The 23,914-nt window shown below is 46.3% G+C and overlaps 2 protein-coding genes across 7 annotated transcripts; one reads left to right on the top strand and one right to left on the bottom strand.

Annotated features, from left to right (window-relative positions):
* Positions 1 to 1,367: 1,367 nt before the first annotated feature.
* On the bottom strand, positions 1,368 to 19,522 carry AIFM1 (apoptosis inducing factor mitochondria associated 1; the record flags this gene model as incomplete). 6 transcript variants are annotated; one of them, XM_083797275.1, is made up of 18 exons in its annotated part: positions 1,368 to 1,594; positions 2,187 to 2,383; positions 3,813 to 3,937; positions 6,409 to 6,551; positions 7,088 to 7,228; positions 7,311 to 7,399; positions 8,316 to 8,423; positions 9,106 to 9,214; positions 10,009 to 10,085; positions 10,750 to 10,834; positions 11,623 to 11,713; positions 12,500 to 12,630; positions 12,760 to 12,872; positions 13,977 to 14,000; positions 14,973 to 15,066; positions 15,379 to 15,506; positions 16,965 to 17,107; positions 19,192 to 19,297. In XM_083797275.1, the coding sequence occupies 16 exons, from the start codon at positions 15,463 to 15,465 to the stop codon at positions 1,523 to 1,525; spliced, it is 1,686 nt and encodes a 561-aa protein (XP_083653401.1). In that variant the 3' UTR covers positions 1,368 to 1,522. The 6 variants fall into 6 exon arrangements, with proteins under 6 accessions (XP_083653401.1, XP_083653397.1, XP_083653399.1 ...); XM_083797271.1 differs by lacking the exon at positions 15,379 to 15,506 and having other exon boundaries at positions 19,192 to 19,522; XM_083797273.1 differs by lacking the exon at positions 16,965 to 17,107 and having other exon boundaries at positions 19,192 to 19,522.
* Positions 18,416 to 23,421, top strand: MARS2 (methionyl-tRNA synthetase 2, mitochondrial; the record flags this gene model as incomplete). Its single annotated transcript, XM_083796914.1, has 4 exons — positions 18,416 to 18,434; positions 19,469 to 19,635; positions 19,923 to 20,159; positions 22,192 to 23,421. The coding sequence occupies 4 exons, from the start codon at positions 18,416 to 18,418 to the stop codon at positions 23,368 to 23,370; spliced, it is 1,602 nt and encodes a 533-aa protein (XP_083653040.1). The 3' UTR covers positions 23,371 to 23,421.
* Between the last annotated feature and the right edge of the window lie 493 nt (positions 23,422 to 23,914).

Genomic DNA, 23,914 nt, shown 5'->3' with positions numbered 1-23,914 from the left:
CATTCCCCATTGTCCTGTTATTATCTGACTGAGCAAAAGGTTGCTTTCCATCTTCTTGTAAGCTCCCTTCAAGTATTGAAAAGCTGCAACAAGGTCTCGCTGGAGCCTTCTCTTCTTTTGTCTGAACATCCCCAGTTCTCTCAGCCTTTTTTAATAGTAGAGGTATTCCAGCCCTCTGATCAACTTCCCTCCTCTGGACTTTTTCTTACAGATCAGCATCCTTCTTGTGCCAGCAGCCCCAAGCCTGGACGCAGCACTCCAGGTGGGGCCTCACAAGGGTGGAGCAGAGGGGCACAATCCCCTCCCTGGACTTGCTGGCCCTTCCTCTGGTGATGCAGCCCAGGATGCAGTTGGCCTTCTGGGCTGCAATCGTGCACCTCTGGCTCATGTCGAGCTTTTCATCCACCAGAACCCCCAAGTCCTTCTCTGCAGGGCTGCTCTCAGTGAGTTCTTCTCCCAGTCTGTGCTCATGTCTGGGATTGCCCCGACCCAGGTGCAGCACCTTGCGCTTAGACTTGTTGAGCCTCGTTAGATTCACGTGCACCCGCTTCTCAGGCTTGTCCAGGTCCCTTTTGATGGCATCCCTTACTTCTGTCGTATCAGCTGCACCACTCAGCTTGGTGTCATCTGCAAACTTTGCAGAGGGTGCGCTTGATCCCACCCTGTCATTGATAAAGATATTAAACAGTACCGGTCCCAAGACTGGTGGAAATCATCTCCAACTACAATCTGAAATGCTAACTCTCTGGCTCCACTCCAGCGTATAGTGCTGTAACCCATCTCTGCATCTCTCTTAACCTTTTGTGAACAGCTGAGATCTCAGTTTTATCAGAAAGCACCCCAATTCCCACACAGTAGCGTGGGAGGTAACATGCTGCTGCTATCACACCCTGGGTCCAGCATCACCAGTGAATGGTTCTCCCCACCCCCTCCAACCTGTTTTCTCCAAACCTGCATTAGTGTACCTCTTCCAGCAGTCTCATAACATAGCCCCTTATCTGCTGCCTTAGCACTCTAAGCTAAGTCCTAATTTTTCCCATCCTTTCTATATCCTGTCTTATACTGGTCACCAGACTAGTGCAGACCCCTGGCTTTAAATGCAAGCTTACATAGGAGACACCCCATCAATGTACTATTTCATTCCATCAGGACTTTTCCTATGTCGGCAGCACCTGCCCCCAAGAGCACAGCCCTCCACAAAGTTAGCCGGCAGTACTGAAAGCTCTCCAGCCAGGAAGTGCTGCAAGAAAACAGGCACTTCTGCAGGCTTTCTTCACTGCTGCTAAGAGGGAAAAACTCAGAAGGGCACACAGCACACTCCCCTTTCAAAACCAGCAATGCACATGTGCAGGAAGAAGACATTTAACTTAGAAGAATCTGATTTTATTGGTGCAAACAATAGATTTCTAGGTGATGGGAAATATTAACGAGTGCTCAGAGCAAGTTCTCCAAGATGAAGGGGTGCACACAGTCAGCAAGAACCTGCTGCCCTACTCCTATGGCAGTGATTGAATTCTGGAGTTTAGTCTTCATGGATGTTGAAAAGCTTTGCTACTTCATTGAGATCAGCGTGCTCCTCCCCATCTTTGATGATCTGAAAGAAGGAAGCTTGCATTAAAACCTGTATATGCTATAAACAACCAGTATTGCAAACCCTAAACAGTCACCCAGCCAATGTGACACGTTTTAGATCCTCTCTAAAAGCCTCCTGGTGACAATATATTGTCTGTGACAATAACTGGAGAGTGATCTCCCTGCCCTTATCTTAACCCTTGAGCCCTTTTTTTCATTACATTTTCTCCCCCTCTCCCTTTGAGGAGGGGAGTGAGAGAGCAGCTGTGCTGGAGTTCAGCTGCCCAGTAGGATAAAACCACCCCCACCACATGCCAACAGTACTTACTACAGCCAAATTTAAATGTAGCAATATCTGTCTACAACACAGACTTCACCAGCTTCTTTGTGAGGATCTTAATGGGAGACAGCATCAAAGACCTTCCTGAAGCCCAGGAAGACGATATTCACTGCTCTCCTTTCATCTATCAGACTTGTCATTTCATTACAGAAGTTTATCTGCATTTATTTGTTCTCATTTCATTTGGCAGATTTGTTTTTCGACAAGCAAATCCCAGATCTAAGCAAGCTGAAAGCAACAGTCCCTCTGTTCAGCACACTAGTCCTGTACTGACCTTTCGAGCAATAGGCATCCTGTTGAAGATATTCCATAACACAATTCCCACCACAACTTTATCCCTGAGGTAGAAAACGACACCTTTGCCATAGTCTTCTCCTTGCTTTGGAACGTGAGGCATTGGTGAAGCACTTGGAGAAGTGGGAACTTCTGAAGCTTCTGCTTCGGTTTCACTTTCTGATCGGATACCTGTCCCTAATGTAAAGAGGTCATATCAAACAACCAGTGCAGAGAAAAGCAGCAGCTCTCTACCCGTGATGATGAAGGCAGGCTAAAGAGAAGGCTTCTGTAAGAGACTGAGGTGTGTTTTTCTTTGACTTGACACCAGCAAAAGTTAAGATTCTTTAACACAATAATGAAGCAATCCTAACACAGAGCAGAACACTGACAGCTCCTGGCTTCCATCACCACACGCGCTATAGAATCACAGAATGGTTTGGGTTGGAGAAGACCTTAAAGATGGTTTGGGTTGGAAGAGACCTTAATTCTAAACCCCTGCCATGGGCAAGGACATGAGATCCACTAGATCAGGTTGCTCAAATTCTCATCCAACCTGACCTTGAGCACTTACAGGGAGGGGGCATCCACAACGTCCTTGGACAACTTGTTCCAGATATCTAACCATCATTGTAAATAATTTCTTCTTTATATCATCTAAATCTACCCTCTTTTAGCTTAAAACTGTTACCTCTTTTCCTATCACTACACACCCTGGTGAAGAATCTCTTCCCCATCTTTCCTGTAGGCCCCCTTTAAGTACTGGAAGGCTGCAATAAGGCCAAGCCTTCTCTTCTCTAGGCTAAAGAACACCAACTCTCTCAGCCTCTCTTCAAAGGAGAGGTGCTCCAGCCCTGCGATCATTCTCGTGTACCTTTGGGACCAGCTCCAACAGGTCCACATCTTTCTTGTGCTGGGACCCCACGGCTGGATGCAGTACTCATGAGAATGGAGCAGAGGGGGGTGATCATCTCCTTCAATCTGCCAGCCATGCTTCTCTTGAGGCAGCCCAGGATACAATTAGCTCTCTGGGATGCCGGCACACAATGCTAGCTCATGCCAAGTATTTTATCCACCAATCCTCCAGTTGTGGACGACTTGTTAGTGTTAGGTCAGAGGTTGGACTACGCGATCTTGGAGGTCTCTTCCAACCTAGACGATTCTGTGATACCCCCAAGTTCTTCTCCACACGGCTGCTCTCAATCCATCCATCACCCTGTCTGTAAGGATGTTCGGGATTGCCCCAGCCCTTACAGGACCTTACACTGAGACCTTGAACAGTCTCCTTCTTGCAGACTGTATATGAAAAATAAATACGCTTAGACTTGCACAGTTTCTTTTGTGCATAACCTGATCAGTTTATTGCTATGGAGGAAATTAAGCTTGACTGGGAAAATAAAGTGTTTAACCTGGTAAATGAGTTACATGATGTTGTCTTGGTGAACACTGTTTTAATCATGTTTTAACGTTAAAACCAGCATTCAAAGCTTGGTGTAGAAAAGAAGCTTACAGATGATGTGTCTTACAGTGCTCCACCGTGAGATCAGACTGACTGTTGTCACTACGCAGAACAAGACACAAAACCTTGCACGCACACAAACAACTCCAGGGAAGACTATACACCTACCTGATTGCTCTGTTGCAGATTTTGGTGTGTCTTTTGCTGTTGCTTTAGCAAAGACCCCTACTGTTGGTAAAGTACTGTCAACAAGTCCAATGGCTTCATACCCTACATCAGGGCCCAGATCGCTCCTAGGAATGAACAAAAAAAAAAAAAAAAAGCTCATTTATAGGATTAGCATTACAAATGTAGAGCAATTCCAACCCAAACCCTAATGACAGTGTCATGCGAGAGATCACGGCACACACGCTGACTAACACCACCTCTTATGCATACGTAGTGTGCTTATGTGGCAAGGTTTTGGTACAGGGGGGCCACAGGGGAGGCTTCTGCGAGAAGAACCCAGAAGCTGCCCGATGTTAGATAAGGGCCCCGCTGCTGGTCAGAGCTGAGCCAGTAAGAGATGCTGTTTGCACCTCTGTGAGAGCACATTTAAGAAAGGGGAAAAAACTGCTGGGGAACAGCAGCTGGGAGAGAGAGAGAAGTGAGGAACAGCCCTGCAGACCCCAAGGTCAGTGAAGGAGTGGGAGGTGCTCCAGGCGCTGGAGCAGAAGTCCCCTGCGGCCCATGGTGAGGCCCCTGGTGGAGCAGGCTGTCCCCCTGCAGCCCACGGGTCCCACATGGAGCAGATCTCCACGCTGCAGCCCGTGGAGGAGCCCCCCCGGTGGAGCAGGTGGATGTGGCCTGGAGGACCTGGAGGAGGCTGCGGCCTGTGGAGAACCCCCACTGGAGCAGACTCCAGGCCGGAGCTGTAGCCCGTGGAGAGGAGCCCACGCAGGAGCAAGGGGCCTGGGGGGAGCTGCTGCCCGTGGAGGACCCAGGTTGGAGCAGTTTGCTCCTGAGGGATGGACCCTGTGGTACGGACCCTTATCTGGAGCAGTTGTTGAAGAGCTGCTGCCTGTGGGCAGCCCCCGCAGGATCAGTTTGGGAAGGACGGCATCCCGTGGGAGAGACCCCATGGGGAGCAGGGGAGGGGAGTGACCGAGAAGGAGCGGCAGAGACGAAGTGCTACAGACTGACCGCAGCCCCCATTCCCCAGTTCCCCTGTGCCGCTCTTGGGGAGGAGGTGGAAGAGGGTGGCTGGGGGGGGGGAAGGCGTTTATGGTTTCTTTCATTTGTTTCTCACTTCTCTAGCTTGTTAGTAATAGGTAATAAATCTTCCCATCTCCCTACTCTGAGTCTGTTTTGCCTGTCATGATAATTGTTGAGCAATCCTTATCTCAACCCTTGAGCCCTTTTCATCATATTTTCTCCCCCTTTCTTTTCGAGGAGGGGGAGTGAGAGCAGCTGTGGTGGAGCTTGGCTGCCCATCTGAGTAAAACCACCACAGCATACGTCAGTGTGAAAGAAGTAATCAAGACAGAGCAAGTCTAAGGTCATCAGTTTCAGAAGAAACCAGCTAAGCGAATAAGAACTTAAAACCTGCTCCTTTGGAGGAAATTTAACTAATTCCAAGAGCTGTGTATCTTGACCCTTTGGAAAAGTTACTCATCTGACCTCAGGACGTGGATATGAACACTGGTAGACAATTACCTGCTTATAATTACTGGTTGTACTAAATTGTAATTAATCATTAGAAGTACTTGCAGAAGTCTTCTGTGTTGCTTGCTAAGTACCAATGTCACTTGGAGAGGGGGTTGAGGCAGAAGCAAGTGTTCCTGCAGGTCCTACTTAAGGCCATTTGACTAAACTTCTGGCACGTTTGTTTTATAACCACTAGACTTTGCAGCATAGACAATTATTTAATGCATATTTGAGAGAGAGCATTTAAAGACGATTGAAGAGAACTGCATGTTGCTTTAACACCTCCTTGAACTGGGCACCAGCTGAATTTGAACTCATGTGCTTACAGTAGTCAATTCAGCCGTAGTTTGGGGCTTAGTAAGTACAGTCTGTCAAAAGTGTTCCCAGCTATGCTGAGGACAAAGATGCATTACACAAAACAATATGGATATCTCTGTATGTGCATTACTAAATTACTGGTCATAAACCTCAGATACAGACTGGGGAGAATGAAAGGAATACCAATAATATGCCAGCCAACCATGCAAGGAACCGACCTCAGCAAGGATCTTGAACATGCTTGAAAAAAATGTAAAAGGATTTCCTGCTATATGGCAGCTTTTTAGCACAGGAAGTCTAACTCAGGAAGGGCTGGCACACCTCCAGCATTAACACCTGTCAACAAGACAAGACTGCAGCTCACAGTCCCCCACTGTCACGGTCAGAGTGTCTTGAAGGAAAACACATAACTGAAACAGATACTTCTGTATCCTTGTTTAACAGTTAATAAACTCTTCTGTGTCCAGAGTCTATGCAGTACAGACCAAACGTCCAGATAAACGATGGCACATCATAGTTATTTTTGAGCGATTTTTTCCCAGAAGAGTAAAAGCCCTTTCCTGATATTTAAATTCATGCTAGCGCTATATTTCTGATACATTTTGAGCTAGCAGACTTTTTTTTTCTTATTATTTTTAAATAATTTAGAAGAGATACAGCGGAAGTGCAGTCAGAAAACAGAACGTTTACAAGGTGTATCTTGTCATAGCTCCTACAACGTGCTCAAATAAGAAATACCAAAAGAAGCACTCAACATTACCAGAACATGGACTGATGCCAGTAGGGCTTTGCAGCTCCTGTCATGTTTTCTCCAGCTAGCCTTCCACTCACAACGGCATGATCGTGGTGCTCTACACGTCTCCTACCTAGTTTGATATCATAGAAGCAGGCAGCATCCCCAGCCTTAAAGAGAGATTCATTCAGTGAGGACTGAACACAGACATCAAAAGCTCAAATTAATGAACAAAAGAAAAAAGGCATTGGGAGGAGAACCAACTCGAATAATGAACTGAGTCTTCCTGACAACCCCCAACTCAGACCTGCTCCCGCTCCCCAGGCCACACGAGTTCCACATTCTTAACATTTTTCACTGATCTTCAGAAAATTAAGACAGTATCAGGTACATGTTTTTCAGAGGAGCCAAACTCCTGACTCCCACCAAAGAGATATTCTTATGCAACAGAGTAATTTGTGCTACCCCAACTCCTCTTACACAGAACAAATATTCAAAAATATGCATTCATTACCATAGTAACAAAATGTGCTGTGGTGCACGAACAGGCTCCAAGGCTGCTGGCAGGGTATGCGCTACTAGTGGACTCATTAAATTGCTATTTTTGGCCTTATTCACTTAATTGAGGTACGTCATACCCCACAATTCTGTGTATTCTGACTGCATCAGCTTAACCAGCAGACAGAAAACTCCTCCACATACTCACCACCCAGATATTGGAGCGTGCCTGCAGCTCTGCATTGACCCGGAACCCTCCAAAGTCAGAATCCACCTCCAGACCAGCAGACTTCGCTAATTCCACATTAGGCTCCAACCCTACTGCAGCCACGATGTGATCGGTCTCCACCTGTTTGAGAGTTTATAATTATTATTCTAATTCTCTCAGTGGCCTCTCTGCAAACTTACCCACTCTTTGCATTTAAATTTACCTTTCGGCCATCTTTTAGTTTAATCATCAGTCGATTTCCAGAGACAGAGACAGACTTGACCACGGCATTAGGCATAACATTAACACCCTCTGGAAACAAATGTAATAAATGTAATTACTTGCTCAGCAATAGTCTTCAGGTGAAGCAGGTGTCCTTAGTGCAAACTAAGATGGAGGCAGTGCAAAGACGCAAGGAGAAAGAAATCTGGCCAACAAGTCAGAAAGAGCTACCTAACTGACAATTAAAAGTACATCTCATATGATGACAAAGTCACATCCAGAAGAACTCCCTAAGACAGGTTCTCAGGCAATAAGGATATTTAATTACCTACTGTTCTGTTACAGCCAGACCCAGAGGTTCTACAAGGAAAGCTCCCACAAACAAAAGAAAGTAAATCAGACCCATCAGTTACTGGGCCCTGCAGTCTGCAGCCCGTTTCCCTCCTTCCTCTATCCCCACTCTACCTATCAATCCAGAGGAACAGATGCTGCACTACATATACGAAACGGAAAAAAGGTGTCTCAGATCTTACAGATCAATTTAACATTGCACTAAAGGTGTATGTATGAGGCATGGGGATACACAATCCTTCTCTCGACCTAATTCTAGGCCAACTGGATTAGGCTGTAAGAAGGAAAATTACATGAGGCTTAGAGCAACTCAGAACTTGCAAGCTGTATGGCAGCAGGGGTCACTGTGTGTCGTGATATTCCAGGTGTATCACTGGCATCACCACGCATATTTGTTTGGCCTTGCCAGAGGAACGACTAAGAAGCGAGAGCCCTGGCAGCCCTGTGCTACCCAAACTGCTCAAGGGCAAGCCTGAACCGCAACTTGTTTTGTTCTGCACTTGGGCCGCCTCGCAAGGGACCCAGTTTTCCTGAGACTCCACAGGCTACACAAGCAGAGATCTGTGTTGTACAAAGAAGAGTTAAACAACAGCCACTGATCTAAACATCACAGCTCAGCCACTTGCAGAGAAGGAGCACTGAAGCAAGGCTTCACCTCTTCTGACTTTCTCTGTGGTCCAGTTGCTCAGATATTCAGGCAAGACTTTGCCCATATTGCCATTTTCTGGAAACAGCTGAATCACCTCCAGGCCTCTGGTTCGTGCTGAGAGGAAAGCAAAGAACAGACTTCTTACATCTCATCAATAAAGAGCAGTAGCACAGATTTCAGGACACAAGCTTCACTTTGCTTTACACAAGGAGCTTGGCAGAGGTCTCCAAAACTGGGAGTTCTGGCTCCCAGATTTTCCCCAGGAATCAAAAAGCGACCATCCACTTTGTCACATACACCTGAAAACTCTAGGGTAACAGACAGCAAACTTCACAGTAAAATGCTTAACATCTCGGTTTCTTATTGGAAACCTGCAGAAATTAACAGTAATAGTCTATTCAGAAAGCTGTAGGCATTTGACAATTAAAAAAAAAAAGGTCACAGTTTGAACTAATTTTATGATGGCTTTTAGTATGAGAGCACAAATATATTACTTTTTACAGGGTGGAATGACTTTGCAACTGGTCTGCAAAGCTTCCAGAAAGCCCAACTTATAAAAACATTTGTAGTCAGGGTCTGCTTGACAGCTAATGAGAGAACTGAAAACCAGGCCAGTCCATGCAGCCAACAAAAGGCATGTGCATTAAGGTTATTTCAGACAAATTAGAAATTCGTGTGAAAGTTCAGCAGTTGTGGAATGAAAAGGAAGCTTATAACGTCAGGCTGCTTGTACTCAATGTCTGTCACTTCTGTAGAGGTGCCAAATAAAGCAAGCTGCCTGCAGAAGCACACTTACCTCTTCTTCCCAGAGCACAGGCCAGCTCACTGCCAAGAAAGCCACCACCAATAACTGTGATGGATTTGACTTGTCTTGAAATCTTCTCCAGACTTTTGAAGTCCTCGACCTGAAAGATGTATTCCCATTTCAAATATCCTCAAACAGGAAAGGCAGCAGGGTAAATTCTTCAGTTTCTCCCTTTGAAATAAGAGTAACTCTCTCCTCAACTTAGAAAAGGGAAGGAGAAGCACATTTCCCTTGTTCCTCTATCACACAAAGAAAAACAACCTCTGGCTTCCCAGTCTTTGTGCAAACTTTTCCCTCTCCAGACAGCCTCAGATTCCTGAGTTTTCCCCCCAGAATGAAATTTCCAGACACAACTGATCTAAAGTGCACACAGTACTGTAAGCACACCACAGATCACAACACACAACTTTCCCTTGCCACAGCTGATCAGACCAAACCTGACCATGACCAGACCACAGTGCAAGTCCAGCACAGAGCAGAAAGATTCCATGTGGCTAACTTACACCATCTGATCATTGTCCTGAAGGCACACAATGCTTACAGTCCAAACTGACTTGCAGTCTTGGATGAAAATCATAGAGCTTATGCTGCTCATGCGTTTAAAAATGCTTGGAAGGTACAACAAAGCCATACAGGAAAGACTAAAACCAACACAATAACACAGCTCTCAGGCCTGAGGTAAGGGCAAGAGTAGTGTCAGAGACTCTTAACTTGTTCACCCGCCCAGAGAAAGGAATACATAGCAAACGGACTCCTGTTTTATCAGCTGAGGGAAGCTGATGCCATGGGAAGGCTGTCCTAGACCCAAAGCAGAAGAGTGAACAAGCTGAAAACCATGGTAATGGTTTCGATTTCTTCAACCTCACCCCAGGACTAGCAGAGACTGGAGCTTACCTTTCGGAACAGTGTCAGCCTTTGCTGGACATCTTTTCCTGCTCTTTCAATGGCGGGCAGATTCCTTGGGGAACCACCTGAAGGGGCAGGTATAAAGAGAAAGAGAGACTAGTGACTGCTGGCCCTGTCACTGTTTATCTATACAGTGCAGAGCTAACTTCAATCTTGACTGTGCTTTTCAAGCTGTTACAGTAAGTTCTATCTACTGTTCTGCTCTGAGTTTTTACCATGAAAGATTTCCTGTGCAAGCAGCACGTGACCCAAGTAACACAGTGGAAAAATAAATAAAAATCCAATGCTATGCACTTCGTTCCACTAGCTGGAGACAGTCAGTTCCACTTTAACTACATAGGGCTGTGGAACTGCTAGGGGTAGGTGCTAGAGCAGTGTTCTGCCAAGGCAGTTGGTTCTCCTTGCTACTGCTACAGGCAGGATTTGAAAATGTTGAGTTGTACAGGAGTTCCTTTACCCAGCTGCTGGGGAAGTCACCTCTTCCTCCTTTCCTACTGATTTTCAGGAGTAAAACTTTGAACATCCCAGAGAAGCTGGCTCATGCAAGGCAAGTGGAAAACCCAATGGCACGTTTGTCGGTCTGACTGCCCTTCATGTGACTGTTCTGCCAAGAGTTTGATACGCATGGCAGAAGTTTCCTTGCCAGGTAAATGTCACTGAAATAAATAGCCTGACACAACACACAGAATAAGGAGATGAGAACAAAACACGCACACAAAAAAGCCTTACCAGTGGCAATCAGACATTTGTCATAGGATATCTGGGTACCATCACTGAGTTTCACCATGTTGCCTCTAACATCCATATGCACAACCTGCAAAATTAAACAAGCAGGAGAGCTCAGGCTTCCACCCACTGTAATTCCATCCATTTGAGTTAAAATTGCACAGACTACTGGTTAGAAAACTTGTAACATTTTCCCACCTTTAAGTTGCTGCTATTTTTCTACTGGGAGGCAGAAGGGGGAGGGCAGGGCAGGCAGGGAAGGGAGAAGACTGGAAGGAGAAATTCAAAAAGCTTCTTTTGGCAGCAATAACAGATCGGGCTGATCTTCCCAGGATCTGAATCTAGAAGTGATTCAGCAGTAAGAAGACTGAAATCACTGAAGTCTTATTTTAGCAATACACAGAAAATTGAGGAAACAAATATATTAGAAGCCTCACCATGAATTCTTTTTCACCTTTCTGCTGCCTCTGTACAATGCTCTTCCTCATGTTATGATCCGCAACTCAGATGACACTCTACTCTCTTTACCTCTCCTTCTAGTTGATACATAGCCTAGTTCCAATTTTGCCACACCTTGTTTGTAAGCTGTATATATTCTCGTCCCATGCACATACTCCAATCTCATCCTTCCCGCTTCAACTTCCCTCAGATCACTACAATTTCTCATAGCTTTTCCTGCTTTCAAGCTTCACGCATGCTGTCCTTAAGATTAGGATAGTCCCATATTCACTGTATAAGTTTTTCACAAAATTTTTCATATTCTCCTCCTCAGCCAACCCCCACAACGGTTTACAGCTCTTAATTTTCAGCTTAGACCATGGGTTCTGTTTGGGAAGAACTGTATGATGATAGAACAACTGCTACTGATGTACTCACCTTCTTGCCACAGAGAACTGCTACTCCACCATTTTCTACAAAAGGCAGATCACGAGCAGGCACATAGAATGACGGCGGCTGGAAATATATGCTGAAAAAAGCTCAATTATCAAATGAGTTCCAGTTTCTCTCTGACACCAGCTATCTGGAAATTACCGATGATATGAAGACAACTCTGTGCAACCATAATAAGCTCCAGAATTTATTTATTTTTAAAAACTACCAGCTTCACACTGTTAAGTTCATGTATTTACTTCAGTAAGGGTTTAGATCATAAATGGCTCAAGGATCCAGTAGGATCCTAGGTTCCTAGAGCTCTGCTCTGAACTGTGAAGCTATACCCTCACCTTTACTATTAACTTATTTCACAGGATTTCTCCCAGTGGCGTACGATTAAGGGAATCAGAGCAAGATTCAAGTTATGTTCAGTACTAAGCTAACACAACGTACTAAGCAGCACATATCTTGACAACTGCCAGCACTGCCACACCTTTCAGTCCGATCCTTGCTGCTCAACTGCCATCTCTGGAACATCTCAACATCTCTGAGAAGCCACTCTGCACATGCCTGCAGCCTTTTATTGTGGAGTCTCTTGGACTCCACAACTCAGATGGTTCAGTGCAAAATATCACACAGGTTCTGCCCACAACATGCAACGCTCTGGTCCTTCTTCAATCAGTCTAGTGACAACGAACAGATCCATGCACAACCCAGGGCTCTCTTCATCTCAAACATAAAATCTACTCAGTGATCTGTTTAAAAAGCATTGCTGCTGTGCTCTTCAGAGCTCTCCGGTAGCTCTCTCACAAGAGCATTTTTATCATCATAAACACTTTCATAAACACTCTTCTTCGTCTTTGCTACCTAAGCGACATACCTCCTCTCCTTGCCATTCCACTGTTTGAATCGCAGAGTCTCCGTCACATTTGGATCATCTGAAAACCACAGCTCTTTGGAAAGGGGTGGACGCATGTAGGGCAACGCAGGATCTTCAGACACAATCAGCACCTTTAATTAGTCATTAAACTTATCAGTTGTAGTGATGCAGGCAATGCCAACACACACTACAAGGGCTCCGAAGCAAGCATGGTATTCAGCCATCCACACAACTCTGCTCTAGAATAGGGCATCTCTTACCCGGGCACCAGGGTCACGAGCCCGAATGGACCGGGCAGCAGCAAAAGCAGCAGTTCCTCCACCAATTAGCAGGAAAGGAACATGAGATGGGACCTCAGGGTGAGCTTCTGGAGCTGCAGGTAACATATTAGACAGTTTACTACAAATACAGCATGGAAAACTGCCCAGAAGCAAAGAACAGAGTACACCACCAGATGTCTTTCACATACAGACTTCCTTCATCAGACTGCCCTTCAAATACTTTCTCCTCCCTTCCCTTCCGTCCCAATATATTTCCCACGAACCACACTGCTGCTTCACTAAAAGCGGGCTCCCCGCATAACTCAAGCTGTCATATTTTATCAAATGGTTTTTCTGAGCTAATCTGCACAGCTGAGCTCAATGACTACTGCAGAGTTTCAGAACAGGCCAGCAGCACAGGTTACATCATCTACCTCTTCTATTATAGATCTACTTTTCTCTGGTTTAAGAGTTTGGGAGGAGTAAGAATGATCTACATAATAAGTCTGAAATACTAACATTTGGACAGCCTGTTAAATGCTAGTCCAGCAGACTCTCAAAGAGCTTCTGTTACTAACTGCTCTATTTAAGAATGCTGCTTACATTTGCACAGCTCAGTGAAGAGGCTGCAAAGTCAAGACCCACGAAGTTTGTTTCTGGCATTGAACATGCAATTTCAGAAGCTTCAGATCTCATCAGGACATTCTCTGTACAGTATATTCAGGATAGCAAAAACATGCTCAGCCTCTACTTTGGCCAAATATTGTACTAGAAATCCAACAGTCAGGTTTTATAGTAAATCTGTTGAGTTAGCAAGAGAGACAGCCAAAAAAAAACATTCAAACCACCAGGCGAAAAGACCTCAGAGTTCTACATGACAGGGTTGCCATTCAAATCGGCAACCAATGTCAAAATTATTTGGGAAATACAATCTGCTGAGTGTTTGATCTAGCTATATTTCCTCATTACCTTTATGAACGTAAATCAAGACCAAAACTCTGCACTGGCCAATCAGTGGACAGTTTGTAAGAAAACAAAATTCTCAAAACCATACCAGAAATCCTAAGGTATATTCTCCTTTAACTGCATTCCAAAAGGAGACCAGCTTTTGAGTTCCTACCAGACTACATTTCCTCTCACACGCAGGTACTGTTTCTAAACAACGTGCAGTTAGATTGTATGGAGGAATAAGTCAAATATTACCATTAAGACCTCACCTGCTGAGCCCCGAGAAGCAGCACCTGTATGTGAAAAAAAGACGACACTGACTTAATGCAGCAAAACACGATCTAACAAGGATAACTTTAGGAAGCTGCAGTTCAGAGCTGATTCAAGGAGACCATGTTATTAACAGGCTCTTCATCATAAAGGGGCAGAGTCTCCAGAAACATTGACTTACCAGATCTCTGCTTCAACATCTAACCTCTCACTCTCTTTTCCGGCCTCAACCCTGATAAACATGTTTTATCCTCTTCTTCAGACCAAAGCAATTACTTTGCTGTCCTGTTTCCAGGATAATCTGTTGGTTTCATAATCAAGTGACATAGAACATCCTATTTTCTACAACCTAAAGCCACTCTTACTATGAAATACACCATTCTTTGGCCCAACAGCTTAGACAGTGCAGCTTGAGATCTTACACTACTAAAGACCTTCAAGAAGTAACCTGTGGGCGACACAGTCTGCAAGGCATCAAGAGCTTCGCTAATTGTCAAGATTCCTCCATTTATACATGGCCCAAGCATGGTACTCCTTGCATCCCCAGCCTGCTATGCATGGAACAGGGACATGGCACAGCACGGAGGGTTTAGCATTGGCAGACCATACTGTTCCCTTGGAATGTCTTAGCCCCACCAGGTAAGGGTGAAAGCCCAAAGCACGACCTTTTCTCTTTTTATCAGGGAAGGCGTAAACTGCAGAAAGAAACCCCGAGAGACACGCTACTTTTATCTGTAAGGATGTGTGTAAGGATACTTCATCTGTAAAATAGAAGCTTGTTCTGCACCAGGGAAGGCTAACACCACATTCCATGCTGGGAAGACAAGTGAATTCACAAAAAGAACAGAATGCACTAAGAAGCATCAATGCTGTGAAGGTACAACTTACGCTAATCTGTGTTTTGAGAAGGGCTCTGTTCTATTTGTTTTAGGAGTCTCAAGTTAAGAGCTTATGAAAAATAAATCTAAACGTAGAAATAACAAGCTAGTACCCACCAGAAGGAGACGATGCATTTTCTTGGGATCGTGCTGTTATTGTTGTGACACGGCTGGTGAATCGCTCTTTGTTTTCTCTCAATGTTTTGTACACCTAGAGACAGACAAGAAAATACCTTGTACATGTTACAGCATCAAGGCATCATTCTGCTTCCCGCACCTGTAAACTTCTGTTTTGGATTATTAAATGTAGAAAAGTTTATTGTAAGGCAACTTTTCCCCTAAGAACTACATTATTTGAGAATATTAAATCTGTAAAATTATTTGTCAATGTCCCCTGAAATTATTCGAGGCCAGGGAGCACAAGGATGGCTTAACTGAAGTAAATAACTAACTTGGTATGGCATTAAGATACCCTCCCTCCACCCGCTCACCCAATAAAAACACATTTATTTAAGCATCTTACATAAGCTCCTGCCCCTGTGACTGTTCCTCCTACAATTAAGTAGAACAGTAGGTTGCTGCCAGCTTTGCCAGGAACACCTGAAGACATTAGTGATCTAGAAGGATATCTTAGATGATGACACTGCAAAACTGTAGGTGAAGACAGGCAATGAGAGAAAAGAGAGGGAAAGTGCTGAGTATTAAGGACTCTTGATTAAACAGATCTTGGGAGAAAGAGAGTATGTTTTCAGTTACCTTGTTTGTCAAAAATGAAACAAAAAAGCAAAAAAAAGAAACATTGGTGCTACAGGTAGAAGTACATATACTTACAATTTCGGACTCAGAAGATAAAGACCTCTTATTTAAGTCATCTTTCACGTTCAAAACAAAAGGTCTGGCTCAGATGAAGGACTGATTTTCCAGTGTGGACTAGGGGAGGGAGCTGGGAACACACACGTCTCTCAAGACTATCTAATAATGTTTTCCTTATTACTAGTAACAAAGATTTTGCTTTTTTAGCTTTTAGCAGACAATGAGTGAAGTTTAAATTAAATGTGTATATATATATACACACACAGTGACAGATCACAGCTGCCCATGGTTTCTGGCCCTTCTCCAGAATTTTTACCACAACCTTCTTTCCAGCTAGACAATAACTACAGATGTTCACACCATTAAAATGCTGTTCTATTTCACAAAGAAGCTTTTCACACTCAGAGTTGAATCTCCTCCTGAATGACAGAGCAAAGCTGCTTCTCCTTTCACGTCCATAAAGAAATTTAAATGGCTTCTTAATTAGTTTTTCCTATAGCTGCTGTCTTCAGCTCAGGCAAGACTGCTGCTGCTACTCAGTAAGAGTTGGCAGATGGAAGAAGTACAAAAGGACAATAAGGGCACATGAAAGAATATTTAATAGGAAAACATACTTTTCCTCCATGCACTGTTTTGAAATTTCATTTATTTCTCAGAAATCTTCTGCATGGGGTAAAGCTTCATTAGGAGAAAAATCACAACTCATAACTTTTAAATAAATATGATCTTCAAAGACAAAAAAACCTTAACGAAGATTTGTATAATGTAATCTTAGGGCCTGTCCCCTTCTAGGTAATGCTTTTACTCTTCAGCTGTCTGGGAATGTGTTTTACTCTCTTGGTTAGACTGAAAAGGTTTACTCTTTTGAATCTTTGAGTCAGACATAAACATGTGCTTCTACACATTGCGTTGATTTGGTATACTTACACAAGCTAAACACTGATGTTCTGAATTGAAATCTGTCAAATAAAGGTTTGTTTTGGTATTAGCAGCATATACCATCAAATTCTCACTGAAACATATGCTACTGTCACATACAAGACAACAGATAGAGCTGTGGTTAGTAAAAATGTGTGCCTTTATAGTTTAAAAAATAAAAAAATAAAAAAATAAACACCACCACCACCAAAAAAAAACGTAAGTTAATTTCCAGATAGTTCAGTTCGCTCCCCTCTATCAAGTTGACCAAAGGAAGAAATAGCTAGAAAGATAAAACGCTAAGGAAAGTTAGCTGAAATACAACAAGCACTTGATAGGAGAGCATAGCTTTTTTCTAAGAACTACCTTTCTACTTACATATACACCCGCTCCTAACGTTGACAAGCCCATAATAAGGGCAAAAACAGAACTACTGCCTTTGCCCCCAGGCACATCAGAGCTAGCCACTTGTCTGCTCATCTGTAGTCCTATGGGAACATTCCAGCGCTGCAACAAGTTGCCTAAGAAATACAATTTATTAGACAAAAACACAAAAAGATTGTCAATACAAAGTTATGTTTTAAAATGAGAGACTAAGTCATTTCTGAAAACAAGTAAACAAGCTATTTGTTTGAAAAGCACAGTATCACATCACTGCAGTGAATTATTCTATGCCAGAACTAACGGCTACAGGACTGCTCCAGGCACCTGTGGACACCAAAAATACAAGCAAGATCAAAAACTACTACAAACAAATTAATAGCAAGATCATCTGCAGTGAAGATCCATGAACTATCTCCTGCTGAAGGAGCCTTCCAGCCACATATCACTGGGAGAGTACATCAGAGATATGTGCGTATTGTGCATTTGCTGTTCTTACTCCCTGCTCTAGGCCTCTTCTGTCAGAGGCAGATGCTGGTCTAAAGCATCATTTTCTCGTATTCAGCCAGAACTTGCTGCGTTCCAGTTTGTACCCATTGCCTCTTGTCCTCTTGCTGGGTTCCACTGTAAAGAGTCTGGCTCATCTTCTTGACACCCTCCCTTCAGGTATTTGCACACGCTTATAAGACCCCCTCTCAGTCTTCCCTTCTCCAAGCTAAACAGGCACAGCTCTCCCAGCCTCTCCTCGTATGAGAGACGCTCCAGTCCCCTCATCATCTTCGTAGCCCTCCGCTGGACTCGCTCCAGGCGCTCCATGTCCCTCTTGTACTGGGGAGCCCAGAACTGGACACAGGACTCCAGGTAAGGCCTCACCAGGGCTGGCTGGATGGGCAGGATCCCCTCCCTCGGCCCGCTCGCAGCACTCTCCTGAATGCACCCCAGGAGACCATTGGCCTTCCTGGCCACGAGGGCACGTTGCTGGCTCGTGGTTAACGTGCTGTCCCCCAGGACTCCCAGGTCCTTCCCCACAGGGCTGCTTTCCAGCAGGTCAGCTCCCAGCCTGTACTGGTGCAAGGGGTTATCCTGCTGCAGGTGCAGGACTCAGCACTTGCCTTTGCTGAACTTCATGAGGTTCCTCACTGCCCAGTGCCTCAGCCTGCCCAGGACCCTCTGGTTGGCAGCACAGCCCACAGTGTATCAGACACTCCTCCCAGTTTTGTGTCACCCGCAAACCTGCTGAGGGTGCGCTCTGTTCCATCGTCCAGGTCATTGATGGATAAGTTGAACAGGACTGGGCCCAGTACGGCCCGCTGGGGGCCACCACTAGCTACAGGCCTCCAGCCAGACTCAGCGCTGCCGATCACAGCCCTCTGAGCTCGGCCCTCCAGCCAGGTCTCCAACACGTGCAAGTAGAGGCTAACGTAACCACGTTAGGACAATCACTAGGTATGGTTATACCAACAGAAAGTCCGTTTGCCACCAGAGCTTTTTTATTCCACCGAGGAACAGCACCACCAGGAAGAGGCTCTTGCTGACAGCAAAGGCATCCCCAATGAAAGGCAGCAGCAAGGGTTGCCAATTCAAAGGAAGACCAGTAAACTTTGCAAGCAAGACAAAAAGCACATCTACTTGAACAGCTACGTAACATTAGGTTGAAGTATGAGATTAAACTCCAGTATCTCCATTAGATCTCTACCAGCATCAGTGACAGCTCTGAGCAGTGCTTATAACACCGCAGGCCAACTGCGGCCGGGCTTCTCTGCACAACACATTCCCCCCAACACAGAAAGCGACTTCTGCCTGCTTTAATACTCGTAACACACAAATTGCTATACCCACTTGATTTCTTCGCACATATTAGCGAGACAGAGCCACAACGAAGTTATAAGAATCCAAACGGATACAAGCAAACTAACCCCATCTAAGCTATGGTTTCCTGAAACAGCCTTTGGAAGCTAACACACCTCAGCAGCTCTCTTGGTACGTGCCATCACCACAGGCGCAGCTCACAGCCGCGTTTCACCCACAGCCCTTCTCTGACAGGGTTCGCAGCAGAACCGAGCGGCCAGTTCGGCTGCCGCGCCGGGAAGACACACAACTCGCCCCGGCTTTCCTGCCGCAAACCTTTTCTTCTTAATGCCTCCCGGCGCAGCTCTGCGAAGCGTGCACCGCCCTCCCCCTTCCCCCTCCCGCAGCAGCCCCCCGCGCGTCAGCCCCCACTCACCTGCGGCGGGGCCGAGGGGCCGCAGGCGCCGCCGCGCCCCGAGGGCGGCCAGGCGGCAGCACAACATGGCGCCGCCCGCCTCGCCGCGACCCGACCCGCTCCGACCCCCGCCGCCCCCGCGGCGCACGCGCGGCCGCCCGGCTCCCCATTGGCCGCGGCCGCCGACCCCCTCCCGCGCGCCCGCTCTGCGCCGCCGCCGCCGCTGTGGTGGCGCCGCCGCCGCCATGTTGCGGCCGCTCCGCCGCCGCCTCCCCGTCACGCACCCGCCGCCGGGCAGCCGCTCCTCCGCCTCCGGGCCCGGCCGCCGCCGCCTGCTGCTCTCGACGCCCATCTTCTACGCCAACGGGCCTCCGCACCTCGGGCACCTCTACTCCGCGCTGCTGGCCGACGCGCTGCACCGCCACCGGGGGCTTCGCGGCGCCGGGCCCGGCCGCCTCTCCACAGGTGAGCCCCGGCCCTTCCCTCCCGCTCCCGGGCTCTTCCCGGGCTCGGTGCCGGCGCTGCCGGCTCCCCCGGCGCTCCTCACGGTGCTCCACGGAGGTGCCCGGTAGCCGCGGCTTCCCCCCCGTGTCCCCTCAGGGGCAGGCCAGCCCCCCCCGTCTGCTCCCCGCTCATGCCCCTCTGGCGTTTCAGGTACCGACGAGCACGGGCTGAAGATCCAGCAGGCCGCGGCTGCGGCAGGAACGTCGCCCCCAGAGCTCTGCGCCCACATTTCTGCTCTGTTCCGCCAGGCCTTGACCCAGGCAGCCGTCTCCTTCACGGACTTCATCCGCACCAGCGAGCCCCGCCACCAGCGAGCTGTGTGTCATTTTTGGGGTGCCCTGCAGGAGCACGGGGCGCTCTACAAAGGGTCGTATGAGGGCTGGTACTGCACTCCAGATGAGTGCTTCTTGCCCGAGAGCCAGCTCACCGAGCGTATGGACACCCAGGGGCGCACGTACAAGGTGTCTTTGGAGACTGGCCATGAGGTAACTGCAGCACGTCTGCATAAGCACTGCATAACTGTCTGGTGCTTTGTTCTAGGAAAATCTGGGGACGTTTAGTGCTTCCTGTAGGCTTTGTAATTCATGTCAGTTGAGATTTGCCTATACTTCAAAGAATGTCTTTCTGCTGTGTATGGCTGTATAATAAGGGAGAGATGGCAATGGGATCCCAAACCCCAAGTGAATTTTAAATTTCAGCCATGTGGCAGGGAAAGGATTCACCGGCTGCTGAGTTTCACAGGCCATTGGCTTGGAAACAGTGTTTTAAAGCAGTGATGAAAGACATTAGATGTAAGGAAGGATAAAGCTGTTTATAACTGAGCTCTTTGTTGGGTGCCCAGAATTTCAGTTGACCTAGTTGGTGAGGCAGTTTCATTTGGCCTCTAGATGTTTTTCATCAGTCATGTGTCATTACACGGGTTTTGGATCTACATAAAACACAATAACATTTCTTGCCTGTGGCCTAGTCTCACAATTGAATGGTGCAACCAGGAGTATGGGACCTGACCCAGAGTGTCTCTGCCACTGCAATTTCTATAAGGTATCAGGAGTTACGTGATTTAATACAATTGTGGCAGATAATCATGCTTCAGAGTTTCTTTTGATATTTGTGCTAGATTGGGGCATGTGAGCATTGGTTCACACAGAAAGGAGTATGTTATGAAATAATCTCTTGTTAAAGCACCTAATGTAGTTTGGGCCAGGGAGAATGAGTTTTCAGGCAAATAAATCATTCCTTAGATCTAAAATACAGGCAGCAGGCTTCCGTACCCTGAGGACAAGCTCCCTGTACCTATAAAGAGAAGCTTTTTCCCCATGAGGACAGTAGAACAGGCTGCCCAGGAAGGGTCTGTGACCTCCATCCGTGGAGGTTTTCAGGATGCGTAGGTGACTGCTGTAAGCAGGAGGCTGAACTACCCCTTGCTCTTAAGACCGGGGCTGGATGGAAGATGACATGGTATATCAGCTCTGTGTACAGTGCTACTCCTGGACAGTGCTGAGAGCTGATAACCCAGAATTGAAGAATCTTATAGAAAATCATAAAGAATTCAGAATTTAAAAAAAAAGTTTGTATAACTTGTTTATGATTTATGCAGGGAATAATGTCTTTTGGGGTAACCTTTTAATCAAGTAAGCAAAGGCAGTAGCAGCTACAGACTGAAATTAGATAAACTGAAGTGCAGTGTACCAGTAAAACAAATTATTCTTTAGTTTCTCAACTTGAGATGTGGTATGTTCTTTACTGGTTGTATTGAGAGCGAGGCACTTTCTGGCTCAGCCAGAAATCGTTGGATTCAGTGCTAGAAAATTAAACTCTCCTGCGTGATGCTGTCTTATTTTAGAGCCTTAGTCAGCTTTAAAAAGTAAGAATTCTTGACCTTCCCACAGATCTCTTGAGTATCTTTACACAATTCACTTGTATCTTCTGTACCCACAGAGTTTTCATTGTTTTAGCTGTGTCAGGTTATGAATTTAAATGTGTGAGAGAAGAGCTGTCAGTACTTAAACAGAATTATAAGCTAAAGTTGGCAACTAAAATGCATTAAATTTTAAATGGAGGAAAAAGAGTAGAAGCACCTAGGAGAAAAGCAAGGGTGCCTACCAGGATTGTTAATAAGGCAGTAATTAGCAATGTTATTTTGTCGTCTTATAATTTTCTACTGTAATTGCAAAACTACATTTCTAAGAAAGTGTGTTCTTGTCTCCATTATTCATGCCTGATGACACACAAACCCAGCTTGTAGAAAGGTGTTCCTTCCCTGGGGGCATGAGGATCCTTCAAAGCTGAGTGCTGAGCCATCCCAGGTGCCTTGGTTCTTAGGTAGTTGCTCTGGGGAACGTAGGGAGGTGGTGTCTTTGGAGAGGAGGTCCCTCTAGGCATAGAAGTATACCAGGGCTTTGCACCCAAATACAAAGGCAGCATGTGACAAAATCCACGCTGAGAGTGCTGTGTGAAAATTGTAAAACCATTTGCAGAGTGTTTGCACTCTACTTCTTTTCTCTCCTGTCTTCTCAGGTGCACTGGACCAAAGAGGAGAATTACATGTTCAGGCTCTCTGCATTCCGGGACCCATTGCAGAAGTGGCTCCGTGACAACCCCTGTGCCGTTTCTCCTGAGCCTTTCTACCAGCGTGTGCTTCACTGGCTGGGAGACGACTTGCCAGACTTGTCTGTCTCCCGTGAGAGAAGCCGGTTGCAGTGGGGTATCCCTGTCCCCGGTGACTCAACGCAAACTATTTATGTGTGGGTAGATGCCTTAGTGAATTATCTGAGTGTCGTGGGCTACCCTGAGACACATGGAGAGTGGTGGCCTGCTGCGCACCACATCGTGGGCAAGGACATCCTCAAGTTCCATGCTGTCTACTGGCCAGCGCTGCTGATGGCAGCAGGGCTGCCACCCCCCGAACAAATACTGGTGCACTCCCACTGGACTGTCCGTGGGCAGAAGATGTCCAAAAGCCTGGGCAACGTGATCGACCCTTTTGCTTGTATTGGACAGTACACGGTAGATGGATTTCGGTACTTCCTGCTAAGGCAGGGTGTACCTGAGCGGGATTGTGACTATTACGATGACAAGGTTGTTAAGGTACTGAATTCAGAACTGGCAGATGCGCTTGGGGGACTTCTGAATCGGTCAACAGCCCTTAGCATTAACCCCAGCAACACTTACCCTTATTTCTCAGAGTCTTGTTTTCCAAAGATCTTGGATTACAGGGAGACAAAAGCCTTGGGTAGGGCTTCTGCTGAAGACTATGAGTTTGTGGTGTCTGTGGCTTCTCTGCCGCTGCAGGTGGCTAGTTATTTTGAAGATTTCCAGATCTACAAGGCTTTAGAATGTATTGCCCTGTGTGTAAGGCAGACCAATGGTTTCTTCCAGAGACACAAGCCTTGGAAACTCAACAGAAATCACCCTGCAGAGAAGCTCTGGCTTGATACCATCATCCACGTTACGCTGGAATGCCTGCGGGTCTTTGGGACTCTCCTGCAGCCAGTGATCCCATGCACTGCAGACAAGTTGCTTTCCAGGCTGGCTGTTGAGCCAGAAGAGAGAGGTCTCTCAAATTTGACTTTTCTTCCACGTTACAATGGGAAGCCATGTCCCTTTGAGGGGAGACAGCTTGGACCTGACACCGGTGTCTTATTTCACAGACTCAAGAAGTCAAGTCAGCATCAGATAGAGAACAAGAGGCTATAGTCTCTTACAAATAGCTTTTGTAAATAAAAGCCTTCAGGAATGCCCAGCAAACGTCATCTTTATTGGAGCATGTCCCTCCCATCTCTTGGTGGTGATATAAATTAGATAAAACTGAGCAGGGCTGTGCTGTCCCCTCTGGTCCTGTGTAGGTGATTGCCGTAGGTGGCTGCCTGAACTGGTGTGGTGGTTTTACTCAGCTGGGCAGCTGAGCTCCACCACAACCGTGCTCTCACTCCCCCTCCTCAAAGGTAAAGGGGGAGAAAATATGATGAAAAGGGCTCAAGGGCTGAGATAAGGAGATGACTCAACAATTATCGTCATAGGCAAAACAGACTTAGCCTAGGGAGAAACTAAAAACTCCTTCCTCCCATCCACCCTCTTCTACCTCCCCCCAAGCGGCACAGGGGAATGGGAGCTGTGGTCAGTCCCTAACACTTTGTCTATACCACTCTTTCAGTCACTCACTTTGTAGAATCACAGAACGGCTTGAGTTGGAAGGGACCTGAAAGATCATCTAATTCCAACCTCCCTGCCACGGGCAGGG

Source organism: Anser anser, assembly GCF_964211835.1.
Source record: "Anser anser genome assembly, chromosome: 13".
Taxonomy (NCBI): Eukaryota; Metazoa; Chordata; class Aves; order Anseriformes; family Anatidae; genus Anser; species Anser anser.
This window is presented reverse-complemented; position numbering and strand designations above follow the sequence as displayed.